The sequence below is a fragment of the Cynocephalus volans genome, chromosome 12 (assembly GCF_027409185.1).
Source record: "Cynocephalus volans isolate mCynVol1 chromosome 12, mCynVol1.pri, whole genome shotgun sequence".
In the NCBI taxonomy this organism is placed as follows: domain Eukaryota; kingdom Metazoa; phylum Chordata; class Mammalia; order Dermoptera; family Cynocephalidae; genus Cynocephalus; species Cynocephalus volans.
Genome location: NC_084471.1, coordinates 102225958 through 102250209, shown reverse-complemented (window position 1 = coordinate 102250209; position 24252 = coordinate 102225958). Strand labels below are relative to the sequence as shown.

Here is a 24252-nt window from a genome sequence, read left to right as displayed (position 1 = left end):
TGCAATTGTTTGAGGAACCTCCATACCATTTTCCATAGAGGCTGCACCCAGGCAGTAAGATTAAACAAAAGTCATTTTATTTTTAATAAAAATAAGAATGAGGTAGATAACATAAAATATTAAACAACAATAATTAAAAGACCTAAAAATTCATCAAAATACAGCAAATAAATATATACCACATTGATATAAGAAACTCCTGTCTGCTAATTTATTTTATCTGTTATAACTGCTATCATTCAGAAAGAATAATATAGCAATTGTGTCTAAAATAAAAATTTAAATAGCTGACATTTATTGAGACCTTTAAGTGCCAGTCTGAGTGGTAAGCGTTTCACATGAGTAACATTGTGTATGTTCTTATTCACATTTTTATTTAATAAACTAGGTCATTAGACACTGAGTAACTTTTTAATGGTCACTCAGTATAAATTCCAAAGACAGAATTAACTCTAGATCTCACTGACTAGAGAGTCCTTTGACTGAATTATTAAATTACATTATCTGAATTATTACAATTACTTACACAACCAAAGCGACCCTCACTGACTTTGACAATCACAGGACCTTTCTGAAAGATTGAACCAACAGTGTTCTTCCATAGGTGGTCCCCTCTTACTTATCACTTATGGTTTCATAATTTAGCCAGTAAATCAATCCCAATTACTTCTGTAAAATAATTATTTAAAAAATCTTTTTTGCAATGTTTCCAAAATTGTAAAAGTTATACCTAAGTTTATTGTGTCATATAGCATGTTCCAACATATAAAAATATCCTTAAATCTGTAATGATTTTTCCGAACTCTTCACTCAAGTTAGACTATTTAATTACCCATAATACATTTTAATAAACAAATGTAAGCTACTAAATAAAAGTAATCTAGCACAACAAATAATTATTGATATTAGTATAACCTATTTCCCATGTTCAGAGCATTCAATATAAAACATTATTGAATTTCAAAATTATCATTAAAGTTGGTGCATAATTTTTTCTAATGTGGCATTTTAATTTTTAATACAGGTATTCTCATGGTGTTGAAATATTTCTGTGGAAACTGACATTATCAAAGATATTCTTTTTTATGAACATCTTTATTCTTCACACTAATTTATTGCTTTTCATCGTCCCATGAATAAAATACTGTCAGAAGAAGAATATCTTTTAAACTCACTTATTTGACTGTGCGACCCTGGTTCGCATCTCTAAGGTCCCAGACTCTCTAAGGTTCTCCAGCTGCAAACGAGCACGACACTCACTCGTCACCCCGCCCATTTTGACTGCACTCGGGGTCGTGTCCTGTGCACACCGTTCATGAACTTCTTGAGGACAATTGTAAGAGGACAGCTCGTGAGATCACTCGCCTGCAGAGATGAATGACGAACGAGTAGCCTACTCAGAACTGAGTCTGGCCAAGGACCCAAAGAAGCAGCAAAGGACACCTAAGAGCACAAAAAGCTCCATTTCAGTCACTGAACAGGAAATAATCTATGTGGAATTAAACCTTCCAGACGCTTCTCAGGACTCAGGATCTTCAAGGAAATGACCAGCGCTCTCCCTGCAAAGGTAAAGCATGTGATACTTTTGAGCTGTTCCAGGGTGTGCAGCTGGGATGCGATGGTGGGGGGAGAGAACAGGGAATAAGTTTCCGGATTTTTCATGTGTGAGGACAGGAGCTCTAAGTCGAGATGTTATTCTAACGTGAAACAGGAAGTCTAATTTTACTCATAAACTGTTGAAATGTGTGTCCTCGACCCAGAACTCATGGAGCACTATATTTAGTAAAAATACAACGGCGTATTCTAGAGACAGATCACAATGGTAGCTGTGGATTTGGGGTCCAGGTTTATGTTCATTATTCTCTGCGCATCAGGGCTCTCTTGAATGCAAACCTTTTGAACAGCCGTCTCCAGCTCCTTTCTCAGTGTTTCTGCCTCTCTCCCTGCAGATTTACCATCACCTCCTCTCATTGCTAGGATCCTGGGAACCATGTGCCTTGTTTTAATGGCCACCGTGGTGATAACAATGACAGTTGTTACTCCCTGTAGGTATATTTTTGAAAGATTATAGGGGAACTTTTCACTTTAATGATTGGAAGTGCTTTTAAACATCTCATAATATCAGGAAACAGAGCTTTCATTTCAATGTACACTTTTGGACTGACTGGGGAAAGGCTATTCTGAATTTGTCAACAGTATAAGTAAGAAATATTGTAGAGAGCATTTGTTTTTAATTGTATGTATATGATCTTATTTCATCATTCAAAGATATGCTTTAGGATCCTGAAAAATCTTATTGAGAAATGCAAATCCGATGTGGTTATATCAAATACTGTAAAAGGTGGTGAATTTTGATCCGTTAGGCTCTTGAAATAATTTTCCCTAAAACCTTCATTACTTTATTATTTTTTCCTGGTAAAATCAATTTTACTTCACATTATTCTAATTCTAAGCAATACAACAAATTTCAAACTGTGAAAATAAAATTACTACGATTTGTTTAGATATTATTTTTGTAAGAATTACTTTAATTTTTCTAGCTACTGTAATACAGGAGCAGAGCAATCATTCCCTAAGAAGAACCCCTAAAGGTACATGGTGATTTTAAAAGTTCTTGAATTAGTGCAATTTATATTTTGTCTCTAACTTAAGCCATACAAAAAATGATCATAAATTTTTGGGGAAAAATAAACTAGAAAAATGTGCAATAAATGTTTATGAATAAAGATTATAGGAGGGCATTCCTTTTTTTCAATACAAAGAAACACTCATTTAAAATTACTGTATACTATTTTTACTGATTGGATTTAATTTTTTACTGCTATATTATAATAAGAGGTAAATAAATTTACCATACTAAAAAAGTGGTTTTGTTCAGTGCTTTTCAGGATGAAGTACAGTGTAGATTTGTTTGTTTCTTTGTTTGCTATATATTGACACATATGTTAGGGGATGAGAGGCTGACCCTTTTCTGTACTTGTGTGTCTGAGCGATTGTGTTTTGTTTCATATGTACCAGCCAGTGAGGGTGCACAGATACGTTATGTACATATCTGGTTATATCTATGCAAATATATAAATTCATTTTCATTTTTAAAAATTCATATTGTGTCTGGATAGTAATTCATAATCTTTTTTCAGCATATCATTGTGGTTACTGTCCGAAGGAGTGGTTCACGTATTCCAACAATTGTTATTCCATTAGTATGGAAAAAAATCTTTGAATGAAAGTTTGATGGCCTGTGCTTCTATGAACTCTAATCTCCTTCAGATAGATGATGAAGAAGAAATGGTAAGATCTTATATGTTTTAAGCATTATATTAAAAGTGACTTCTGTACACATTATAATTACAGAATTGATCCATATTCCTGTATAGATTTTTAGTTTATTCATTTTCAAATCTGCACAAATTCCATTGTTTGACTTTCCAATATTTTATTTATTTTTGAATACTGCTAATGCACATTTAATTATTTCCACTTCTTGATTTTCATGGAAAATCATGCTCCTACAAATGCTTTTCTTCTAAAGTAATACTTTGCTATTTGATTTTACCATATGGAAAGAAAACTAAGCATCTCCTGATGGTGCAGACTGATCCCAAATGAACTGACCAATATAATGTGTACATCAGGTCACAAAATAGGAGTTTCCAGGCCAAGCAGCCTTGTCCCTGTGTGTGCTCTCATCACTTTCCCTGCCTCCTCCCTAAACCACTATATTGACTTTTGATATTACAAATAAGCTTTCTCTGTTTTTGAATTGATATCAATGGACTGTTTATGCATTTTACATCTATCTCCTTTCACTCCCATATACTTGTGTGTAATCCCACATTATTATTGCAGTTAGCTGCAGTTTGTTGATTTTCACTGATATTTTACATGAATATGAAATATTAAAATCTATTGTATCTGCTGTCTCTGGATGGAGAAGGTGAGTGTCACAACTCAGCTCAAAGAGGCATCCTGGCTGAAGCACTTGCAGTCATTAGATCCTTGTGCTGATACCCCACACCCACACCCACCCTGGTGTCTCTGGGTAGGGGAAAAACAGTTCCTCTGGCCGCCAATTTTTAGCAGGTCTCCTGATAGACCCCCCCTTGCTAGTGGGACCAGCCTTACCTGGTGTTGTTGGCAGGGCTCCCTTTCAATGCAGGCAGGACTGAGCTTACCTGAGCCACCTCTTCTTGCTAGGTTGGTGCTGGGTAACAGCATGCCTAGGTCACTTTCTTCTGTTGTCTGTGGGACTTAAATGCCCTGCCACTCTGTTGATCCCTGATCCTGTGGTCCAAAACCTTTTCACCTTCTCTTTCCAATTTTCAGAGTTCCCTTTTCCTTTTTTCTGTCATTAGTTCCAGAGTTTATAGTTATTTTTAACAGGTAATAGCAGAGTGAAACAAGTCTCTGCCACTTTTTCTGGACCATTGGTATTTCACAAACACAGAAACAAAGGTGGGGGCTTATCTAGTTAAAAAACAATGTTATGTCAAGAAAACTAAATTTTGTCCTTGATTTCCTCGATGGCAGCCCATTAATTTCTCTCTAAACCCCAATCTCTGAGTAACACATAGAAAAATACATGCATTTAGTCACTGTATCTGGAAAATGAATGCACAATATCTGGAAACTTATTTAAATCCAGGCTTTTTTTTTTTTTTTACCAACATGGGTAACTGTTAAATTATATGAATCACAATTTTCCTAGTTAATGTGAGAAGAATAATGAAATACTAAGTCTACAGTAAGGTATAAATACAAGTTCATTTTAAATCAAAATTACAAATATTTTTGAAAGTTTTGGCAATATTAAAAGTGGTTTTCAACTTTATTGTATTGTTGAGTATTTTCATTTTGTTTTTTAAATTAAAGGTCATATGAAACACTACACTACTTATATATTTTTAAATTATTAAAAATATTCATAATGATTATTTAAATGAAATTTCCTTATATTCTGGTAGAAATTTCTGATGTCCCTATCATTTGTATCATGGGTTGGAGTCTTTCGTAACAGCACTGATCGTCCATGGACGTCAATAAACGGACCAACTTTCAAACTAAAGTAAGTTTTTTTGAATGATGCTATATAAAAGAATAAATACAGATAGGATAAATTCAAAATAATATTAATAAACTTAACTTGAATGATAGACATGAAGATGATGAAAGTCAGTCATATGATGATGTAAACATTAAATAATGGTCTACTCAGTTTTCCTAGAACTCATCAATATTATATGAAAAATGTTACTATTTTCACAATATTCTTTTTTTACTGTACATAGAAAATGCTATTGTTTCATGTACTGTCCCAATAAAATATAACAGAATTGTGCATTTTTCTTCATTACAGGATAAAAGAATCAGCAGATCATAATCATAACTGTGCTGTGCTATATTCAGGTGGTCTTAAACCAGACAGTTGTGGATCTTTAAATATGTATAGTTGTAAGCTTAAGTTAGAATTAAAACACCTGAGTTTTGAGTCTGTCAGGTAATTTTATAACTCATGAAATGTAAGTAATATTATAATTGCATAAGTCTTTAAATAAATTCTGGTTTTTGTTCTAATGTTTTTAAGAAATTTATTTGATTTTGGATATATAATACACACACCATGAAGTACAAATACAATTACTTTTTTGTCTGGCTCTTTTTGTTCAGCGTTACGTTTGTGGCATCTGTCTTTCTAAAAGTTCACATTTTGTGTGAGTCTGTTTATATGAAATACAAAGAACAGGTAAACCCTATAGAGACAGAACGTGGATCAGTGTTTACCAAGGGCTGAGGGGAGGTTGGAATAGGAAGTGAGTGCTAATTGCCATAGTGTTTCTTTTTGGGCTGATGCAAACTTACTAAATTTTGATTGTGGTGATGGTTGCAATTGTGTGAATATAATAAATATCACTGACTTTTACACCTTAAATGCATGAATTTTATGCCATGTGTTTACACCTCAATAAAGGTGTTAAGAAAAACTCTCCTGGAATTACATTTGGGACTATATTTAATCTTTAAAGTAATTTTTAAAGGTTAGTCCTCTTTAAAATATTGATTTTTCCAATCAATATTATTCTATGTCCTTCACTGAATTAATCTTTCTTTAATTTCTCTGTATCATGTTTGTATTTTTTGGTGCTGATGTCTTGCAGAGTGTTAGCATACTGAAGAGATATCTGCACCCGTATGTTTATTTCAGTACTGTGCACAATAGCCAAGATATGGAATCAACATAGGTGTCCACTGACAGATGAATGGAGAAAGACAATGTGGTATATATACACAGTGGAATGCAACTCAACCATGAAAAAGAATGAAATCCTGTCATTTGCAGCAACATTGATGAGCCTGGATATATTACGTTAAGGGAAATAAGTCAGGTTCAGAAAGGTAAATACTGCATGTTCACACTCATGTGAGAGCTAATATAATCATAGTAAGAAGAAGGAAAAGTTGAACTTTTAGAAGTACCAAGCAGAATTACGGTTACGAGAGTCTAAGAAGGGTAAGGGGAGGGGGATTGTGATATTTTCACTGGCGTGGGTTTTATTTCCAATGATGAATAAAATGTACAATAAAAGTTCTACATGTGTCATCCATATCATTTCCTAATTTAGGGGGAAAGACTTCAACATTTTATCCAGACTTAGAAAGTTTTTTTTATATAATCATACCTCTGTCATGTTGAAGCACATGAACAATATTCCTGTTTTTCTAATAGATTTCATCAATACTGCATTTTTATTATGTTTCCACCAATTGGAATGATACATTTTCTCTGTGTAATGTTTGTGAAGAATACAAACTTGTTCTTTCAAATGTCAAACCGCTCTCGCACTTATAAAAGAAAATGAAACCTGTCATTCTGTTCTGCCCGTCTAGGAAAATCAGTGCATGTAATATACAAAGAGTAAGACTCTTTTCTTCCTTCGTGTTCACAAGGAAATTTGTTTTGATTTATAGCTATGTTTAACTGACAGGTTTTGCTATCAAGTCTACATTGGGAGGCATCCCACATATACATATATATATATATATATATATATGTATGTATGTATGTATGTATAAAACCTAGATGTATATGAAGAGTACTATTTTATTTTTAAAGGTTGCCATTCACTAGTGATTACATACAGTTTGTACAATGTTTTTGTTGGAAGATTTATATAACAAACTTAATTTCTTTAATACATGTAGGATTTACTCTGATTTCTTTTTGTTGTACTGCATTTTGGTAATTTGTGTTTTTAGGAACTTTCTATTTTTTATGGTATTAAAATGTGCTTATAATATGGTTTTATAAATGTAAAAACCATAATGGTGTTCCCTTGTTTAATCCACAAATAAAATATTTATGCCTTCTCAAATTCTTTCTTCAATAGTCTTTCATCATTTTAAATAAGTCTTTTTAATGAAAATACTTTTGGCCTTGTTGATCCTCTCTACTGTAATTTTGTTCTTTGTCATAATTTTGTACTATTTATTGTTTTCTTTCTTCTAGTTTGCTTGTGTTTAATTTCAGGTAATTTCAGCTTTTCTGTTTCTATATTTTGTTTTTTAAAATTTATTTTTTAATTGGCATGCATTAATTGTGTATATTTATGGGGTACAGGTTTATATTTCATTACCTGTATACAGTGTGTGAAAATCAAATCAGGCTAATTAGCATATCCATTATTGCAAAATTTATTTCTTTGTGATGAGAGCATTTGAGTTCCTCTCTTCTAGCCATTTTCTACATGCAATAGATTACTGTTAACTCTACATGCCTAGCACTGCTGTAGACTATTAAACTTATTTTTCCTATCTTACTGTAATTTTGTATTTGTTAACCAACCTCTGCCTATTCCCTTCTCCTTTTCCCCCTTCCAATCCTCTAGTTACCACAATACTCCTCTCTACTTGTATAAACTTACTTTTTGTAGCTCCTACATATGAGCGAGAAAATGTAGCCTTTATCTTTCTGTGCCTGACTCATTCCACTTAACATAATGTCTTCTGGGCTCATCCATGTTGCTGCAAATGACAGGATTTCATTATTTATAATAGTTTAGTAGCATTCCATTGTGTATATACCGCATTTTAGTCATTCATTCAACGGACTCCTAGGTCGATTCCATCTCTTGGCTGTTGTGAATAGTGTTACAATAAACATGGGATGCAGAGATCTCTTGTGTGTGCTAACTTCCTTTCCTTTGTGTTAATATCCAGCAGTAGCGTTGCTGGATCATGTGGTAGTTTAATGTTTAGTTTCTTGAGGAATCCTCATACTGTTTTCTATCATGGCTGTACTAATGGACATGCCCACCAACAGTACATAAGTGTTTTCTTTTCTCTGCATCCTCACCAACATTTATTTTATTTTTTTCTTTTTGAAACAGCCATTCTAACTGGAGTAAGATGATATCTCACTCTGGTTTTGATTTATATTTCCCTGATGATTAGAGATGTCGAGCATTTTTTTTCATATACCTCTTGGCCATCTGTATATCTTCTTTTGAGAAATGTCTATTCAGGTCATTTGCCCATTTTTTAAATTGGATTATTTTATTTATTTATTTTTGTATAGTGGTGAGTTGTTTACTTCTAGTTTGCTTGTGTTTAACTTCAGTTAATTTCAGCTTTTCCGTATAATCCCAGATGAATAGTTTGCAAATATTTTTTCCCACTGTTCCATTTGCCTCTACTCTGTTGACTGCTATGCAGAAGCAGTTTAATCTGATGTAATCCCATTGGTCTATTTTTACTTTTGTTGCCTGCACTTTAAAGACCTCCATAAAATTTTTTCGCAGACCCAAGTCTTGAAGTGTTGATGAGACATCTCACATTTGTTGATTTGCGTATGTTGAACCACTCTTACATTCCTGGGATAAATCCCACTTGATTATGATGGGATTTTGTTGTTGTTTATTTATTTTTAATTAAAATTTTGTTTTCATTACACAGTGTAAATATTTTTTGTGGCCCTTTACCAATTTGTCCCTCAATCCTCTGTCACTCCCCCGTTCCCACCTCTGATGTCAGTCCTGTTTCTCCTTTTAAGCCTTCAAGGAATTATTGTGATGGTTGCATCTTTCCTTTTTTGTTGTAGTTTATTTATTTACTTCTCAGCTCCTGCTGATGAGTGAGGAAATATGGCATTTCTTTTTCTGTGCCTGGCTTATTTCACTTTGTTGAGAATATTTCATCTATGTTCATCAGGAAGATTGACCTCCAGTTTTCTTTTTTGCTGTTGCTGTTGTGTCCTTCTCTGATTTTTGTATCAGGGTAATGCTGGCCTCTTAGAATGAGTTTGGAAGAATTCCCTCTTCTTGGATTTTTTTTAAATAGTTTGAGAAGAATTGGTATTAATTCTTCATGAAAAGTTTGGTAGACTTCAGGTGGCAGTGAGGCCGGTGGGTCCTGGGCTTTTCTTTGTGGGAGACTGCTGACTACTGATTCAAATTCATTACTCATTATTGGTTTGTTCAGGTTGTCTGTATCTTGTTGGTTCAGTCTTGGGTAGGTTATACATGTCCAGAAATTTATCCATTATCTCTAGGTTTCCCAGTTTGTTGGTATATTGCTTTTGATGCATGCTCAAAATATTTAATTTTTGCTTTTTTGTTGTTGTTGTTCTTGTTATGTATATATTAAGCAATCAAATTTTCACAAGACAGACTTTGCCTTATTTTCCTTGTAATTCATATAAAAATTGTAAACATTCATTGTTACAATTTATTTGGCTCATGAGTTATTTAGAAATATATGACTGAGTTACTAACTGCATAAGGTTTTCAAATTTTTGGTTACTCACCTGTATTTTTAGGTAGACTGGAGCTAGGGAATTTTCTGTGAATCTGGAAATGTTCTACATTTATGTATTAATGTGACTATTATGCTGAGAAACTAATTTTAAATGTTATTTACTTTTAACTATTTAATATTAAATTCGAATAACTATGTTTCAAGTGTCCACTGGCTGAACTTGGCCAGTGTCTACTACATTCATGTCATAGTTCTAAATACTTTAACATGCTTGTAAATATGAGAATATAGTGTACTTTTGGAAATTTTTTATGTGAGTGTAAAAATAAAAGTAAGTATTCTGTATTAGTATAAAGTATGTGTGTGCACAAGCGTGTATGTTGGTTAGTTTTCTAGTTTAATCTTTCTGGAGGCTCACTGATATATCTGCGTGTGTGATAATAAGTGAGATAGAAGTGTTTAAATCCCCATTTATTATTGTTTATTTGTTCACTTTAAATTCTGTGTTGAACTTGTATTATTAGGTACATACAAATTACTAACACTATTGCTAATGGTTTGGATAATAAATCTGTCATTGTGAAACATGCTTCTTTATTTCCAATTGTGATTCTTGCCTTATATTCTAACACTACACTAATTATAGCAGTTTTGGGTGGCTATTGTAAACGGGCAAGCTTTCTTGATTTCTCCTTCTGCGTGTTCACTATTGGAGAATAGAAATCCTACTGAATTTTCTGTGTTGATTTTGTATCCTGCTACTTTGCTGAAATCATTTATCAACTCCAGGAGTATTTTTGTAGAGGCTTTAGGCTGTTCAATATATAGGATCATGTCGTCTGCAAAGAGGGACACTTTGAATTCATCTTTTCCTATCTGGATGCCCTTTATTTCCTTCTCTTCTCTGATTGCTCTGTCTAGTACTTCCAACACTGTGTTGAATAAGACTGGTGAGAGTAGGCATCCTTGTCTAGTTCCTGATCTTAAAGGAAAAGCTTTCAGTTTTCCCCCATTCGGGATGATATTGGCAATGGGTTTATCATATATGGCTTTAATTATGTTGAGATACTTTCCGTCTATACCTAACCTGTAGACAGTCTTGGTCATGAATGAATGTTGAATTTTATCAAATGCTTTTTCAGCATCTATACAGATGATCATATGGGCCTTTTGTTTGATATTATTGATATGGTGTATCACATTTATTGATTTATGTGTGTTGAACCAGCCTTGCATTCCTGGGATGAATCCCACTTGATCTTGGTGTATAATTTTGAGTATGTGTTGCTGTATTCTGTTAGGTAGTATTTTACTGAGGATTTTTGCATCTATGTTCATCAAGGATATTGGCTTATTGTTTTCTTTTTTAGTTGTATTTTTACCTGGTTTTGGTATCAGGATGATGTTTGCTTCATAGAATGAGTTTGGGAGATTTGCCTCTGTTTCAATCTTTTGGAATAGTTTGTAAAGAATTGGTGTCAATTCCTCTTTGAATGCTTGGTAAAATTCTGCTATGAATCCATCTGGTCCTGGTCTTTTCTTTGCTGGGAGCCTTCTGATAACAGCTTCAATCTCTTTTATTGTTATTGGTCTGTTCAGATTTTCTACATCTTCTTGGCTCAGTTTTGGTAGCTTGTGTGTGTCCAGAAATTTATCCATTTCCTCCAGATTTTCAAATTTGTTGGCATATAGTTGTTTATAGTAGGCTCAAATGATTCCTTGTGTCCCAGATGTATCAGTTGTAATAACACCTTTTTCATTTATAATTTTTGTTATTTGGATCTTCTCTCTTTTTTTTCTTAGTTAGCCATGCTAATGGTTTGTCAATTTTTATTATCTTTTCAAAAAAAGCAACTTATTGATTCATTGATCTTTTGTATTACATTTGGGTTTCATTTTCATTAAGTTCCGCTCTGATCTTCATGATTTCATTCCATCTGCTAATTTTGGGTTTGGATTGTTCTTGTTTTTCTAGTTCTTTATGGTGAAATGTTAGGTTGTTCACTTGCCATATTTCCCTTCTTCTGAAGTAAGCATTTAATGCAACAAATTTCCCCCTTAGTACTGCTTTTGCAGTATCCCACAGGTTTTGGTATGATGTATCATTATTTTCATTAGTTTCAATAATTTTTCTTATTTCCTATTTGATTTCTTGTTGGACCCATATGTCATTAAATAGAATGCTTTTTTATTACATGCACCTGTATAGGTTGCATAGTAGCAATAATTCAATTATCACCTTCTCTCTTTTTTAAAATTTCATGTTGATTTTAGCTCTTTATGCGGATGCTTAGGGATGGCTAATTTATTATCTTTCCACCAAGTTTCTAATGCCATATGGTGTTCACACTAGTCATTTAATTAACTTTAATTAAATATATGAAATTGAGTTCATCCAAGGGAGCAACATGGAACCATGGGGCCCATGCAATGCCAGTACCAATTCCTGCCTCCAGAAAAGGGAGTGCCATTGTCAGAGTCTGCCTGCTATTCCTCTGCCATCCACGATTAAATATCCCATTTACCATCTTTCACCTTTACCATTTCTATTCCTATACATGCTTTAGCCAAACTCGAGAGTTGAATCATACCTTGGAATTCTAGTTCAGTTTTGAATCACTGCCCATCAGATCCTCTTTGTAATATTGTCTTTGTCTTATATAAAGAAGTGAAGGATTACATTTATTCAACTGTCTAATTATTACTTAGTAAATATTTCTAGTTTAATAGCATGTTCAACAAGGAAGTTCTCTATTCATAAATAGGGCAACAGACTGAGCACACATGAAACCATGCACGTACAATATAAGTTCCAGAACAGGAAAATATCAGTATGGTCTACAGATTTCCAAGAAGATGAAATGAGTTAAGCCTTGACAGGAGAATTTAAAAAATTCTAACTTTATAAATTCATAACTTACAAAGTGAGCAACAAGGAAAATAGCATGGGCAAGGCATGAAGAGAGAAAGGAAAAATGTGGTGTGCACAGTTGGAATACACGGACTCATATCACAAAACCTGGATTTCTTTATGGACATTCCAGGGATGTCACTAACTAGAGGTCATACATTTTCTCTAAATCTCCGTTGCTTTTTCCAGAGTTGTTGTATTAAATATATTTCATGCCTAGCATTATGGTTTATATTTTAACATTTAAACTTAGAGACATTAGAATATAATAAGATAGTAATTTAAATTATATTTTAAATGTTTATTAAATGTTATAATGTCCTTTATATTGCAGGGATCTCATAAAACTTAGTCACATACACACCTCTACCGATCCTAGGTGCAAGGTATCTTGAATAAATGCACTTAGCCAGACTGCAGTTCAGTTGAGACTGGGGAGTAAGAGCCATAGTTTTAAATAAACTTCCGTAAAACTCCTTATTTTCCACGTTACAGTTAGTTGTTCCATCTGAGTACCTATGATATGCCAGATAACCTCTCTGTGCCTCAAATTCACTTTCTATAAAAAGGGAAAATAATGTTACCCATCTCAGAGGGTTTTTGTAAGGATTAGATGATTTTAAAAACATAAAGGGCTTATATCAGTGTCCCTATTTCTTCTCTCAGGGTGAGGAGAATGACAGTGAACACAAACTATCTTAAAACAGATCCTTTGGATGGATCTTCAACAAACATATGTTTACAAAGACTTCTACTAATGCTCAGTTGACTAGCAAGATATCAGCGTAATGACTCCCAAACACTCAACAGATGGAAGTTTTTGAATTGATTTATAAAACAAGCCTTCCAATACCATTTTCTAAAAAAGCCTGTATTCTAATCAAAAGTAGAATAGTTTAAATAATACTTAAGGATTTCTCACTGTTATTTTTATAAATTATGAAAGTAAAGCATGGCCCTTGGAAACTATTTTACATAGACAGAGTATTAGAAAGTTTAAAGTCAAAGGATCGGGCTGGCAAGTTAGCTTAGTTGGTTAGAGCATGTTGTTATGACACCTTGACCATTAGAACAGTCTAGGGTTCATAGGCCTGTACCAGCCAGCTTCCAAAAAAGAAAAAAAATAGTAAAATAAAGTCAAAGGATCACTTCCAATCACAAGCACTCACTCATCCCTCTAGAGATGAATATAATCAGCTGGATTTAATCATTCAACAATGTATACATACATCAAAACACCACATTGCACCATGTAAACATACACAATTATCTGTCAGTTGAAAATTAAAAAATAAAGAAAAACTTACTGCATGTTCTTCAGAAGTTCATTTGTATGTAGGTGTATTGTATATGTACAGTCATTTACGTATTTTACTCTATATAAAAGTATATGAAGCATTATAATATCCCGGACATGTGTGCCATGACAGTATTTACTAAGTTTCCTTCATTTTAATTGCTGCATATTATTACATTCTATGGTTGCATTATAATTCCCTTAAACAGTCCATTTTTGCTTGACATGTGTGTTGTTTCTAATATCTTGCCTTACACATAATACCGCAATGAACACCACATTACAGACATCTTTACTTACCATTTCAAATATTCCTGGTGGAGAAATTTCTACAAATGTCATCACCAAGTCCAAAAGTATTCACATGCTTAACTTTCATAGATTCTGTAACATTACTCTCTCAAAATCCTGTATCACATTTTATTCCCAGAAATATTATACCAAAGAGTCATTTTTCTCACAGCTTTAGTAACACTAAATATTATCGATCTTGATTATATTCACCAAATGGTAAGGTGAAAAATAATATCTCATTTTAATTTGTATTTACTCAATTATTCAGTCATAGAATTTCATTGATGGCATAACAATAAGTGTATTATTGGTCTCTGTATAAAGCTAAATTAAAGTCAGTGTAATATCTATGTAGAAATATATTGTCAGTACATGGATATTCATATCAAACTAATGATAACATTAATAGGTTAGTTAGCACCTGCTATGTACCAGATATTTCACTAGTAGTTTATACATATTTTCTCATTTACTCCTCACATCTAGCTATGATAAGGCAAATTTTATGGCTGAGAAAAAAGCAGAATAATTAATTTGCTCAAGGCTATGCAGTTAGTAAGTGACAGAGCCTGAATTTGAATCCAGGAAGTTGACTTTACCGCTCATTTGTGTTTCTTGTGCCTGAATTTCTTATAAATCTAAATAATATTTTAATAAAGTCTTAGATAATAAGAAGGTGATAGCAAACAGTTTGCAGTGTCCGGGGTCATCATTTTTAGTAAGCACTCATTGGCCCCTGAGCACGTGCATCATCAATGTCATACATCTCAAATTAAGGGCTTTGAAAGGACCATTACCATTCCTAAGTATTAATTCACACTGAGAGATGAGTGGAAATAGGATTATCTGCAGTAGCACCTTTATTGGATGGAAATTACTTACACCACTGTAGATACAAAAATTAATGTTTTCTTGGAATGCTTCCTGAGGGATGGGCTTAGTCCGTAAACAACCTTTCTTGATTTCACCACCCCATGCTCAGCATATCATCAGCATTACCTTCAGCATCAGCACTGACACCACCAACCACCCCTGTGGGTAGACCTGCTCACAGATAAATGTGTATATCATTATATAGATAGAGAAATATATTTTAAAAGTCCAATTCAACCTTGCATTAGAAAATAAAATCAGAATTTGAAGTATCATTCACCAATTAAAACAGAAAGAGGAATACCACATAAGTTCTTTCTCAAAGGCGATTAGTAGAAAAATAAAGATCAAAGGAAGTTGTTACAATAGGAAAGCAGAAATACAATACATAATATATATATACATATATATGTGAGGGTACATCAAAAAGTTTGTGGAAAAATGGAATTAAAGGATAATACAAATCCTTCCACAAATTTTTGAATACCCCAAATAGTATATATACACACATATTACACACAATCACACACGGAAATACACATGCACAGATAGAGAGAAAGAAAGAGTCAAAAGAGAGAGAAACAGAAAATCTCTCTAAAACCTTCCTGGACATAGCAGCTGTTGTTGCTAAGCTGTTCGTTCTCTTACTAAGAGCACATCTCAGAAACATAAACACACTCTTTTATTCGATAATCTTCAATACCTGGATAGAGGCCAAAGGTAGAAATTTAATTTCTCATTACTTGCCAAAAGACATTAAAGTAAATTAAAGGACAAATTGTTGATAGTTCAAGGCTCTTCAGCCTGAGATCCACAATGTGTCCATACAGATAAAACCAACAAGCGAATTATTGTCACACTTTAAAAATAATATAATTGTGCATGTATTTAGGTGATTTGATTATTGCAATAATTTCAGAATAGTAGCTCAAATTAATAGAAACATGTTTAATTCTCAAATTTTTAAGGCCACCTCCAAAACTCCATCTGGTTATCTCCGTGATCATCTCTGTTATCTCCAAAAGCCGGTTACCTGATGATCGCAGTAAGCAGAAGGCTGAGATTGTTCAAGTAAACTCTACAATCAGTTCGGGTGACCGAGGGTCTGGCCCCAACCAGATGTACTCCCGTGAACTTTCTTCTGCAGAAGATCTAGGAACCCTGACATATTAGAATTTCAAAGCAAGTCAAGACCTGCATAGGTGAAAAATCACCCAATCACTCAATGGAGAGTTATTTTGATAGGACTTGAGTTTCTAAATAATTTTAAAGAAAGTTTTGGAACAGATGTTCTAAGTGTCCAAGGACCTAAATAGGAAACAACACTTGTGGTTGGCAAGGAACTTAAGTTTTATCTAAATACAAAAAGTTGCCCAAAAAGGCAGCCAACTAAGCTGTTTACAAAATCTTTCACAGGACTATGCCTGTCATTTGGCTGTGCTTTGAACTTCATTTGTGAACACTGTCCAAACCACATTTTAGAAGAAACATCATGGGGCCGAGCCCGTGGCTCACTCAGGAGACTGCGGCGCTGGGAGCCCAGCTGCGCTGGCGCCGAGACCGCAGGTTCGGATCGCATATAGGGGTGGCTGGTGCACTCACTGGACGAGCGCGGTGCGGCCCTTACCGGTCACAAAAAAAAAAAAAAAAAAAAAAAAGAAGAAACATCATTAAGAAGATATACACCATTCAGGTAATGGACCTGGACTAAAAGAGGGCAGAGTGCCATTTTCAAACGGTGCCGAATTTCAAAATGTGCAGACTTGCATCATTCCAATTCCACCCCTTTGAGGCTGTGTCTCTGCTGACTGAGGAGCTAATCTCCATAGCAGAGAGTTCCCATCCACTGCTACTGTGATACGCTTTTTCCCAGGGGCAGAGCTTCACTGGTGCCCAGGCCAAGCTGATGCTCCACAAGCACAAAAATCATGTTATTTACCACTCAGTGATTTGCTCCACAAAGAATCTCTGTTCTCCAGTGACAGAACAACCACACAATGATCCGTCTGCCTGGTAACACAGGTGAAGAAAAGGCAATACCACTTATCTTGTGGTATTGCCACCAAGTATTAGGACAGAATTTTTCTGTCACATAGTTTGGTGGCCTCTTCATCTTTTCAGACTGTTACTGAAATTTTGTCACATCTAACTGCAGGATATCTGCCATTATTAAGGATTAAAAATAAATGTACCTCAGCCTGAAAAAATAAGGACTAAATTCTTTCCCACTCCATAACAATTAGTATTCTCTAATAACACGTCTTAGATGTAGGAATATTTGGAGTTATAGCCTTTTACAACTAGTTCATGAACATATTTGACTCTGGGAAGCCTCCTGAGAAGTAAGAGTGTCTCAGTTTTGCAGAATTTGATCCTCACAGGTAATGGGCCAATTTGTAAGCTCGTGGATACAGAGGAGGATTCCAAAGCTAATCAGTCATGAAAAGATTATAACTGGGATTTCACAGTACCAAGATAGAGTAGTGAGTGCAACTGCAGAACACGTCCTTGCACGTCTCACTCCAGTAATTGCTTCAATTATCCTTTTTCACTTCCTCCGTGATGTTTCCAGTCTCTTCAGATACCTATTATCTGTCACCTCTAAAATATCTACAGGGCAACCGTTAATATATAATTTAGTGAGAAAATGCTGAGCTATGTATGTTAGATCTGGATTCTTCTGGTTCCAACTCCATGTGACTTTGTTAAGTCACTAAGTGCTAAATGCCCCAGTCTTTGGAATCCTCCTCTGTATCCACGAGCTTACAAATTTACCTTTGAGATGTATTTTGTAAGCTGTAAATTGTTGCATATAGTTGAGGGTTATTCTCTCTTCCCGGAGAATTTACATTTGAACCCACACCTCTAACTGTGAAAAAAAGACACAGTCAAGAAATATCTATTGTAAGCAGGCAGATTGGGGAATGTGTAAGTGGCTGGAGACATACTCTCCCTGGTATCTACCATAACACACGTGCTGTTTATGTTTGGTTTTTTGCTGTGCTTCTTTCAGTGCTGGCATAGTGTCTTCAGTGTCTGGCACCTCTTAGGTGATGAATAAATGTTTGGTGAATTGCCACACTTTCTACATCTCCATATATAAGAATACACGTGCTTTCTAGCTCATAAACCTAGGAATTCAACTACTCTTCTCCTCCCACTCTCTTTATCCATGCTCTCTACTTTAAGAAAAACATAAATCAACTTTTAAAAGGAAGTATATTCCAGTTTAATAGTTTCTAGCACATTTTATAGGATGAGTATAAGACATTAATTACCTCTAGGAAAGAGTATGTTACTGCATAATTTGACTTTTAAGATAATTATAACATTGCCTAATTAATATTGTTCATTCTTCAAAATTATGATCCACATACGATTTAACATAGTACCACTCTAAATTTATAGCTTCAATAGACTGGAATAAAAATCTCTTGGACAGGTTTTTCAGTCCATGAAGATCTATCGAGTAAAGGAAACTCTTATTTTCAAAATCATAAAAATAGAAATTTAATGTGGGGAACAGAAAGAAATAGACTATTAGATAAGATAAAGTATTATACATACATATACACACATACACAAACACAAACATTTATAAAATCTAGTAATGACTTAAGTAAGTACCTGTTACTTACACATTCACTCACTCAATAAATATTTACTGGACCTTTCCTACATATGAGAGTTCTTCAAAAAGTCCATGGGAATATTGTATTACCTTGTAATTCAATTTTTCCATGAACTTTTTGAAGTATTCTTGTGTATTAGCACATGTTTGTCTATGCAAAGTCATAAAAATGTCCCTGTCAAATGCCTTTCGTAATCCCTGCCCACACATTTTATTATCACACAGCCCTAACTCACCCATCCACAAGATGAATGATGAATTATCACCCCTACTCTTTTGTTTCTGCGATATAGATTCTTATGCCTCCGTCTTCCATCCTCCCACAAAATCCATTATACTTCACTTTTGGTTAAAGGATATCGCATTGTTAATAAGAACAGGAAAATCATCCCAATTTGGAGACATAGGTCTCCCAACGAAACAACAAAAAAAGAAAACATAAATATAACAAAATATATATATTCTGGGCAAAATATTTTTTTCCTTTCAAAGGTAAAAGGATAAAGGGTTTTATTTTTTAATTATCCAAAATGAAAATATTATACATACATGAAAACAAAGTACAGCAGCTTTATTGAACTTCCTTATTCTGAGGTCGCCTTCCAAACAGATCTGAAAAGAGCATGCTGTGCATAAAGTAAGAATAAAACATAATTAATAAAAGCAATTTAGATATACCTATGAAAAATATACTTTGTCTTTTGTCTTTGACTTCATGGTAATCTTTCCAGGAATAAATCCTAAAGAAAAATATTTTAGAAAGAGAAAAATCATTATATACAAATATGTTCAACACGATTATTAAAAGCTGTGGAGAATGAGAGAAACAGATAAGTAAAATATAGTGTTTCTCTTGGAATAAAGTATAGCTTTTAACAGAGATTTTTTTAAACTTGTGCAATATTACAGAAAAAATCTTATGTTGTAATATTAAGTGGGGAAAACTCAGATGCAAATTTGAATGTATAATATTAGCCTATTTAATTTAAATATATGTCAGTGGGAAAAAAGATCCCAAAATATTTTTACTTCTAAATTAATGGGATTATAGGTGATTCTATCATTCTTGATAAAGGGACTTAAAACTCAGATTGGTTGAGATGAGGGATGATTCTATGATTTTTAAGTTCCATTAATCCTGAGATTCTATAATTACATGATTTCCTTTAAAACAAACAAACAAAAAAAACCCCTCACCTATCAACTTGTCTGACATAGCTCCATGGCCAGGGACCCAGCCAGCTGTTAGTTCACAAAGAAAGAAATTGTAAGATTAAAAATGCCAACTAGCCCAGCTACAGCAAGTCTTTGTTGACATAAAAATCGCAAGTTTGGATAACGCCTTTCTCCTGAGCCTCACAAGGGCTACCACATATCCTGTTTGCAGGCAAATTCTGTGAAGTTTCTTAGCTGTGGCTAATTAGACCTCGGGAGTATTTCACTATCATCAGCAGATCTTGCCAACAACCCAATTATTTCATGTTACTTAACTGAACATCAGAGAAGAACTTTTACAGAATTTATCTTTAATTTTTTAAGGCCAGTTAATGACAAATCACTGTGTCAAGAGAAAAAATGAAACAGTTGACAACTTATGAATTTGGATATCTGATAACAAATGAACTTAGTATAGAGTCTGAGTATTTGGAATTGTATAAATTAAGTATTTAGTTGGGTAATTATCTGACTTTTATGTTTTTATTACAATATTTTGTTTCTTTATCAACCTATCCTTCCTGGTTATCATAATTTTTAAATATTGTTCTCAGACGTACATTAAGGGACAGTTATAACCCCTGTTATGATAGTGTAGTTTACAGTACTCCAGTGCAGTTGTTTCTCATGCCAATTCTGGAATTAACTGAAGATGATAATGCTAAAAAATAATTACCTTCCAGAGTAGTCAAATACATTTATTTCAGCCCTTTAAATTTAATCTAATGATTCCCCTATAGAGTGGGGAAAAGGCATCAGCATTCCCACTTCACGACATGGAAAACTAAGTCAAGGAATCAGAACATTGTCTGCCAAGGCCAAATAAGAAGCCAAGCCCCTAAATCCTGGGCCAGAGTCCTTATCCTTAGATTACTGTTTTGCAACTAATGTGTCTTGCCACATTTATGCTGTCACCAATTGTGAGGCATGTCAGGATCATCTACTAAAGGAAAACATACCCATATTTGAAATTATTTTAAAAAGCAAATTGAATTCAGAATAGCAGCCTGTATCTGTTTCGTTCATCTCTTTTTCCCCAGCACTCGGTTCAGTGTCTGATTCTTTAAGATTTTCATAAATATTAAGTGAATAAATGCGTGGCAAGACCCTTTACTTATTTCCTGTATGTTTTCTTTTTTCCAGTTAACTACAAAAAGGAGTGCAAATGATCTTACTCGGAAAAAAATTAAATAAAGTGTTAGAAAGTGGACTATATTCCTTTCACCCCTTCAGATCTGCTCACTCGTCTCCACCCCTAGGTGTCTTCTTCCATGGTGGGCTTCAACCAGCTTCCTTACCTCTGGCCAGCAGGTGGCGCCAGCTGAATGTTAGAGGTCAAGGAGGGAAGAACAGCACATCCGGGTATTTCTTTTCCTAGTTCCCTTCTATGGTTTGTCAATGACTGGGTGCCTTGTACAAAGGCTGTACATTTGAGGGTGGATCTTTCCTACACCTGCAGTTCCGGCTGGGTTCCTATAATCACCTTCTTTCTCTCAGGCTTCCTTGTGGTAATAGTTGCCTACTGTTACTCGCCCTGAGGTGCTTTACCATCCTTCTTAGTTTCCTTTAACCCTAGTCATAACTTGATAAGTAATCAGTTAAACACTCTTTAATCTTTCATTTTGAGTATGCTATTTTTTGTCAGGACTCTGATAGATGGAGAAAGTTTGGATTATTCCTTTGTAAATAAATAGAAATAAATGAGAAAATGCTTTTCCTTTTATATAAATTTATTTTATTTAAAAATCGTCTGTGCTTCTCTTGATATTTATCTGCTAAATATATCTAACTTTTGTCAGGATATTGTGAAAGACTTTGAAATGTGATATAAAGTTTATTGGATGTCTTCCATCTATGTGTTGTCTATAGAACATCCTGTGAGGTTATATGATTCTATGGAGTTCATGCCTTTCACTGTCTTTGATCTATTTTACAACTCTAAGTTGTAGGCAACTGAAAATAGTGCAAATAATTCTTGTTCACAGAATTTCAAATGCTGTCTGGTGAAAGTTCAAATGATTTCCCTGACCATTGCACATAAAGCCAGTTTTGCATTTATTCATAACTCATTACACATCTCTGATTAACAATGTAAGTGTGACACACTGGATTCTCCTTTAGAACATACAATTTACAGAGAATCAGAAAGACATTCATTATGTAAAATAAAATAGACTGTTACCAAAATGTTTAACATTCATTGTGTTGAAAAAAAGAAAATTGCTCCCAGAGAGTTTAATTTAGTGTAGGCAGAATCTGGGGCTCTACTGCGATATGAGTGACTTAAATACATATTTCTACTATTAGAGAAGGCCAATTGATCTAAATATACAGAATGGGTTTAAGTCACTTTTCTGTCCAAAAATTGGTCTGAATACACAAAATCAGCCTTATACTACCTGGACATCTTCACTCAATCACAGCATAAAGTCAACAAAGTTCACTTCTCATGGTTTTATCCACAGCTATGAAAATATGCTATAAAACTGTAAATCAATTAATTTGACCAAGACATTGCTTTTTACTGTCACATTAACAATTTTTTAGCAATCTGAATTTTTAAATTTATAGTATCAATCTCTTGGACTAAAGGGAGCAAGTTATATTAGGTCACATTTTTATGTGAAAGGGAGGTATCATAGCCCACAAACAAGGATTTGAAATAAAACCAAAAACTGTCCACCAAAGAATCTTAACACGTTATAATTGCATATATAACATATCCAACCTATGCAATTCTCTTGGTCTCTAAGGAGTATAATATATTTCACCTAGATAAAGATTAATTTATATTGCTGTTTCAGAATAAATGGGCTAAATAACCAAAAAGGAATGATAAAAATGTAACCACTAGTAGTGAAAATATTCCTTGCTTCTGTGAAAGAGTGAATATCACGTTCTGCATGACAGATACAGACCTCTTCCAATTAAGGTCACTTTTTTACTCCAAAGTTTCTTCATGGTGTTTTTCATTTCTGCGTTCCTCGGGGTGTAGATTAGGGGATTCAACATGGGAGTTATGAAAGTTAAAACCACAGTCATGGATTTATCAATGGGAAAGGTGGAATTGGGCCTTGCATACAGGAATATATAAGGGACAAAAAATAAAATAACCACAGTGATGTGGGATGCACAGGTGTAGAAGGCTTTGTGCTTCCCTTCCAAGCCATGGGTATTAAGGGAGTGTAAAATGACCCCATAGGAAACCAGGAGAATGAAGAAGATGATAGTGCAAATGCTCCCTCCATTGGCGATCATAGAAAGTCCTATGAGGTAGGTATTGGTGCAAGCGAGTTTCAGGAAGGGATACATATCACACACAAAGTTGCCAATGACATTGGGGCCACAGAAAGGGAGCTGATAAATAAAGAGAAATTGAACTAGTGAGTGAAAAATTCCTCCCATCCAAGCCACCAACAGCATGAGAACACAGACCCGCCGATTCATGATGACCAAATAATGAAGAGGTTTACAGATGGCCACGTATCGGCCATAGGCCATCATCACCAGGAGAATGACTTCAGCACCAGCAAATAAGTGGTCTATAAAAACTTGAGTCATACAAGCCTGGAAGGAAATGGTCTTTTTGCCATAGAGCAAGTCTATGATCATTTTGGGAGCAATGGAAGTAGAATAGACAGTATCTATAAATGATAAATAAGCCAGAAGGAAGTACATGGGGGAACCCAGGGACTGGCTAGCCACAATCATCACCATGATGAGCATGTTGCCCATTATTGTCACAATGTACATGAGCAAGAACATGACAAATAGAACCTTTTGCCCCTCAGGGTTCTGTGTGAGCCCCAGGAGGATAAACTCAGTTACATTGTTCCTATTTTCCATGTGTTCTTCTGAAAGTGCTGAACTCAGATGTCAGAGACTGCCAAAGAAAGGGCAGATAATAAACTGGAGATGATTGCAAGCTCCACATCAAAAACGTGATGTTTTTCTCAACAATATTTCTTCCACAGGTCCTTCCACAGAGTAGCCCATTAGGAAATGAGTGTTTGGAATTTCCTCCCACAATTGCCCTATTCATTTTCACAATTCCTTGCTTCCACATTTGTATTCTAACTGGGACATACATGTGCATGGATATGTCGCTAATATGATCTCCCCCAAATCAAGAAAGCTACTTTTTCTAAAATATCTCTCACACAGACTGCATTTTTGACATTATGCATCATTTCTTTCTTTTCTTTTCTTTTCTTTTTTTCTTAAAGGCTTTTTGGCCTTCTGAGATCGATCATGAAAAAGTCTCATGTGTTGTGACTTTAC

General features: G+C 34.4%; 1 protein-coding gene and 1 pseudogene across 1 annotated transcript; one reads left to right on the top strand and one right to left on the bottom strand.

Annotated features, from left to right (window-relative positions):
- Positions 1–1373: 1373 nt before the first annotated feature.
- Positions 1374–16298, top strand: LOC134391794 (NKG2-A/NKG2-B type II integral membrane protein-like; annotated as a pseudogene).
- A 6565-nt stretch (positions 16299–22863) lies between these two features.
- Positions 22864–23886, bottom strand: LOC134361318 (olfactory receptor 4A15-like). The gene has a single exon (XM_063076352.1). The coding sequence runs from the start codon at positions 23815–23817 to the stop codon at positions 22864–22866; it is 954 nt and encodes a 317-aa protein (XP_062932422.1). The 5' UTR covers positions 23818–23886.
- Positions 23887–24252: the final 366 nt, after the last annotated feature.